Genomic DNA, 6,293 nt, shown 5'->3' with positions numbered 1-6,293 from the left:
CGTGCTGGGGAACGGCAAGCCAGGGAAGCCGCAGTATGGCCGAGGAGAACTCTCTGCCCGGATCGCGCCGGCCTTCACCGCCATCCTCACCTCCCCCTTCCCGGCATCAGGCATGCCGGTCAAGTTTGACCGGACTTTGTATAACGGGCACAATGGCTACAATACTGTCACCGGGATATTCACCTGCCCTGTATCCGGCATCTACTACTTTGCCTACCATGTGCATGTCAAAGGGACTAATGTTTGGGTGGCGCTTTATAAGAACAACGTGCCCGCCACCTACACCTATGACGAGTACAAAAAGGGCTACCTGGACCAGGCCTCGGGCAGTGCCGTGCTTGAACTCAAGGAGAACGACCAAGTCTGGGTACAAATGCCCTCGGACCAGGCCAATGGGTTGTACTCCACGGAATACATCCACTCTTCCTTCTCCGGGTTCCTGCTTTGCCCTACATAACGGCTGTTGGGCACATTTCCTTTTCACCCACTTTAGCCATAAACTGTCTTTTTTTTTTTTGATAAAAAAGTTTTTTAAAATTAATACAAAAAAGAAAAATCACTGGGAAGAACGCGCAAGCCGTTGTCGTGGGACCTTGCTTCACGCTGTTTGATCCATGAATCAAGAGGGTAATCGGAAAGGAGACATCTCTCTATCTTTCTTTTTTGGGGAGGAAGAAGGGAGGGAGGGGAATGACTTCCTCAGCAAAGCGTATTTGGAATAAATTTTACCCTAGTGACTTTACATCAAACACAGGAACGCGCTTGGGATGGCAAGGATCTGGCTCTGCAGTAAACTGCTCTGTGATCCAGAGAGGGTTGTCTGGAAGACCAGACCCTTCTGGTCTATAATCAAGTGCCCTTGTTTCCCATTTTGAGTACTAGTTAAATAAATACAGCTGTTGTAGTGGATGGTGTATTTGCTAACCAGCACAGGGGTCCTAGGCAGTTAACACAAACCTGTACAACAGCAGAGATCCATGATGGATTGAGAAATTTCCTTCCCAAACCATCACACACCCAAGTTTCAGTCTCACTGATGCCGATTTTTTTCTGACTGTGCTTTAAGGCAGTCTCCCTGATTCACTCCGGATTCAGTGTGGTTGGATTTGTAATCATGAAAAGTGGAACACTTTGCATAAGCACCTTCTTATAAGAAGTAAATATTATTTTTGACCCTCCCCTCACAGCACCTTTAGGAATAAAAACATCCAGGCATTGGTATCTGGGAGCATGACAGACGACCTATTCCAAAGCCACTGAGGGAAGCTGGGACCCCTGTGGTGAACAACAATCCTCTCTCTTGGGTTAATTCACCTACTGGCAAGTCCAAGGGCTAGTTCTGTCCTATCTGTTCCTTTGCTGCCCAAAGACTTGCTTGGCCTCGTGAGCATCTTCTTCCTTGACAACACAAGGATGGCACTGGAGGCCCGGCTTACAGTGCTTCTGGCCTGGTTTGACAGAAGGTTTAGTCGTGCTTTCTTCAAAGTGCCACTTAACGGACAACTTGCTTTTACTGTCTCACTATTTCGGGATGTGTAAACTTTTACATTGGTATCCCTCCTTTCTCTGGGGACCTTTTAATTAAGAAAAAATAGCGTTTGTTCTAACTTTCCATTCAACGGTGCTATTATCTACTTAACAATGTTATTGACAAGTCTAGTGCAATATGTACCTGTAAAAAGTGCACCATTCCAGGTGCCAGTCTGTGACTTAGGTTAAAAAAAAAAAAAAAAAAATCACGTTTGTCTGTTGTTACCACTTTGTCTCACTAATGCTTGAAATGTTACTGACCTGAATATGAGCTACAAGGTTCTGGGAAAGGTATGCACAGATACTGACCACTTGGCTGCTCTGTCCTTTGGTAAAGGGAGCAACTGAACTCTCTTGCTTTGCAGATTTTTCTCATGGTAGAATAGTCATTGCCACTTGCACTTACAGTAAAGCGATTCTTCTCATCCCAGGCAAGTAGCACGCTGCTGACGTTAATCCACGTGCATTACACTGCACGTCGCTCCGCAAAGGCACATCCCTGAGAAAACAGCAACAATTTGGTCACCAGCTGAGCAACTATTACCCTGAAATTTTTCTAAAGCTTGTTCAGTGGCCAAAGAAATGTAGCAAGAATGGGACTTGGGATTGTTCTCCAGATGGACTGTACAAGATATTTAAACAGCTTTTCTTTTTCTATTTCTATCTCTGGTTTGTTTGTTTGTTTTTCTCCCTAAGCCTGTCCTATGTTTCTGCCTCTTGCCATCCAGGGCTTCCTTTTAAAAACACACCTGTCCCTGAAATTAAGAAACACAAAAAGGAAATTTACTGTTGAAAGGCCAGAGCCCCAGCTACTGCCCCGCGGGGGCTGGCATGTCTCCCTCCCCGGGATTTTCTCCACATAAAGCTGCAAGTTTCATATGAAGACAAAACCTTCTGAGGCTGAAAGGCTGCCCCAGTGTCCGATCCCACTGGACGTTTTTAACTCCTGAAGGCAGGGGGGTGTCAGGACCACCTGGCTTTTGATCCTAACAGGTTATTTCCCAGCAGGAACAGGAGCCATACACGAGTCCCTAGAATTAAAAGTGGAAGCTCAGACGTTTTCTTCAAGCCCAGGCTTGGGAGGGGAGGGTGCTAGGATGGGGCCTGTGTCTCGTTTATTGAAACGTCTTTCCTGTGGAGAACAGCAATGAACTCGAGCTGGTGCCACGCAAGGCCCCGGCCAGCAGCGGGGTCCGGCTCCCACCGCGTGAGCACGCTACCTGCAGCAAGGCCAGGAGCTTCTCGCGCCCCGGCCACACGCCGGGGTGGAAGCTTCATCCCGTTACTCAGCAAAGCGACTTATTTATACTGTGTTCTAACCTACACTCCATCTCTTTTTGTTCTGTTTTGTTTTATCCGAAACTTCTTGTTCTAGCTGGCAAAAATACTCACTATAACCACACCGAGACATTAACTCGTTCAGTGCTGTAGATACTGTTTTGCCATTTCACTTTCCCTTCATGTGCAGAGCATAAACCGTAATCAACCTTCCGCAGCTATATAACCTGTACACTTACACAGTAATTGAAAGGCAGAGATATTACACGCACATAGAGTTAGGCTAGAAAAAACGATGCACAGGATGAGGGAGGCTGTTCACTAAACTGGACATTGTCGGGAAGAAGTTCTTTTCTGGAGTACTGAGTACATGATATTCGCCAGCAGAAAGGATTATTTTCTGTCGTGTGTGTGAGCGCGTGGGATTTTGGTTTTAATCACCATAATAAAAAAGGTTGGGTTGAATGAAGTATGTCTATTTTTAATTATGAAAACTGCATTACAATGTGCATTTTTATATACAAATTCTTACTATTTTTTTTAAATTTGCCTCTAGTATCTTCTAACCTAGTATATAGAGGTGTTTAGTTTTGTAAATACTTATTACATGCACTGTCTGTCATAGTAAAAGTTGGTTTGAAATGCACTCTTTTTGTGATCAGAAACTGGCCTTCTCTTCAGAACTAAAACTACAGTACTTGATTGTATTGACAAAACATCAATAAAACTTATTGTATAAAAGGTGGGCTCAGCTGTGCCTTTGTCCTGTTAGTAAGGGGCTTGCTCAGTCTTGCTAGTTAAGGCCATTCATGCAGACCTCTTGCACTGTATTTCCTTCTCAAACCCAGCTCACTTGTTCCCAGCAGTCCAGCAGATTTGCTTGCTAATTAACATTATGTAAGAAGGTGTTGCATGTTTCTTGTGACTACAGAAAAGATGCCTGACTCCAGAAATTCATTTTTAAAAAAGGATGAAATCCAGACCCTTCCAGACTGGCAATTATTAATCTGAGGAATTTAAGTCAAAGTGTTGGGGATTCACTTTCCCTTCTGTGTTTTTTCCACGATGTTTTTTTTTGCTGCGTTACACAACCTTGTCTACAGCCAACCTCTGCATCCCGAGCAGCAAAAGCAGTCATTTCAGTAACACACAGAGGAAATGGTGAATCATCTGCAAGCAAAACACTTTCAGAGGCTAAAAGTGCAAAGGATAAAGAGAAGAAAATCTGGTTTTCCACCTGATCCCTTACCTGGAAGAGGAGATGTTACTTGTTACAGATGAAACACTTCTCTAGAAGCCTGGTGGCTACGCGGGCAGAGTCCTTCAAAAGCCGACCATGAAGAAGGAGCGATTCTCCTGCTGCAAGCCGCGGGGGCAGCCAGCACACTCCCTGGTCTCTGCACGATCATCGCACGCCGGACTCCAGCAGCTGAACTCCTTCCACGCACTGCTCCTCGCTGCAAATGCAGCCTGCAAAGGAAAAGGGCCTCTCCAGCGAACCTCCCAGCAATGTGCCTGACCGATGCTTCTGCCTCACCCTGCTGTTAACAAGAACCACTACTCCTGGGCTCTTACAAACTTCAGCTACCCCTCACTGCTCACAGGCACGAGTCACCACCCAAAACCAGTTTTTACAGCAGGCTTCCAGTGCTAAAACTCACCCCAAATGAAGGATGAGTCTTGGCTACACGCAAGACGTCTCTATCCAGCACAAAGCAACTTCCATGCTGCTTTCTACAGAAAATAACAAAATAGTTTCAGGTTGAGTCTTAAAGTGAAGTACGGGGTGGGGAGAAATAGCCCAGAGGTTTTCATACTTGTCATTTAGTACGGAAGCCCAACTTCATGACTTGAATGAAAAGGCGTGAGCAGTGGGTAATTAACAAAGATAACCAAGTGATTTTATTTCTTTCCAAGAAAGTCAGAGCTAAATGTTTTAGTACATATTTAAACTCTGGCCTAAAATGAGCTATATTTTTTAAACAGGAACTCTTCTGCTCTTCATGAGTTCCAAACATTTAAAATTATAAAGCTGCTTTAAAAGGGAAGTATCTTCTTTTAAATAATTCTGTGAATATGTTCACACCTCTGGCAGAATAATGTGAAAAACCTGACATTTTACACCTCAGATCTGCAGCACAATACATAAATATACAATAGTCCAAAATTCCACAGGTTTTCAGGACAAGATATTCATTTATACAAGGAAAACCCATTAAAGCATCACACAGAAGACTGGCACTTGAAGGAAGCAGACTACAGGAAAAACTGGAACGACCCATCGCAGCCAGATTCTCCACCCGTGCACGCAGCCTGACACACACAGCCACCACGTGCCAATACCAACAGGGAGTGAGCTCCGCTTGTGCAGAACGGTCACTTCCCTGTGTTACAAGAAATACTGGAGAAATAATAGAGAATTCATTTGTCACACTCCAATTTATACATGTTTCCATATGATGACTGCTCACCTCTTTCTTTCTTTCTGCTTTCAATTACAAAAAAACTTTCAACCCTTTTCAGACATGCCATACCCAAGCTGTTACTCTCTTTTTGACCAGCTCCACCGGGCAAAGGTTTTAACAGTGAAACTTTGGAACAACACAGCTTTGCTAGAACGTTTTTGGCCACCAGTACCAGCCTCAAATGCTCAAATTCTTTTAAACTTTGAGAAATTCTCCGCCAATTAACCTATCTTTCCCTGTATTTTCAGATGATTCTTACCAAGTAGAGAGTTTTAAAACTGCGAAAAATAACTCCTGCTTCCTGCTCAAGTAATTTTTGTCACTCACTGCAGCAGAACCAGGAATTCAATCCTTGTGTAACACTAGGTTTCGCAACTATCTCCACCCACAGATTTAAACAGCAATCTCACGTGGTGCTCTGGACATACACAGGACAGCACTAAAAATGCAGGATGCATGGATTAGGAACAAAGGAGCAGCTAGAGTAGCTACAGCAGTATGAAAGCCAGCTGTGTAAGGGAACACAAAATGCAACAGATCAGGGTGGATGGGATTGCAGAGCAAAGGACAGTTACACCCTCTTCCAGCAGTAACGGTGAGCCAACTGGGATTCTGTCTGCAGGCACCAAGGGCATTTCTCACAATGCCACTGGCAATGCAAAGAAATCCCTTCTCCAATCTCCGGCACTTTTCAGTTTGCCTTTAAGGAAGCGAACCTCCCAGGAGGTCTACCCGCCACGCCACAGGCAGTGGCCTGTGCCACCAGGCAGGACATCCTCCAGGGACGTGCCTCTGATGACTCTCACCTACAACCCTTAGCTGGTCGGCTGAGTGCGATTTGGTGTTTTAAGAGGGGTGTGGAGCCTAACGCCATGGCAGGATAGGCCACTAACAACTGAAACAAAGGCCATGGCACACAGGAGAACGGCAAGAAAGTCAGTGGATTCAGACACCCACCCAGCAACTGTAATGACAAAATGGCACAATGGTGGACAAAGCAAGAAGCAGAAATCTTATGAA

General features: G+C 44.9%; 1 protein-coding gene across 1 annotated transcript; it reads left to right on the top strand.

Moving 5' to 3' along the window:
* Positions 1-112: 112 nt before the first annotated feature.
* COL8A2 (collagen, type VIII, alpha 2) lies at positions 113-457 on the top strand. The gene has a single exon (XM_009703510.1). The coding sequence runs from the start codon at positions 113-115 to the stop codon at positions 455-457; it is 345 nt and encodes a 114-aa protein (XP_009701812.1).
* Positions 458-6,293: the final 5,836 nt, after the last annotated feature.

Source organism: Cariama cristata, unplaced genomic scaffold (genome assembly GCF_000690535.1).
Source record: "Cariama cristata isolate BGI_N322 unplaced genomic scaffold, ASM69053v1 scaffold31500, whole genome shotgun sequence".
In the NCBI taxonomy this organism is placed as follows: Eukaryota; Metazoa; Chordata; class Aves; order Cariamiformes; family Cariamidae; genus Cariama; species Cariama cristata.
This window is presented reverse-complemented; position numbering and strand designations above follow the sequence as displayed.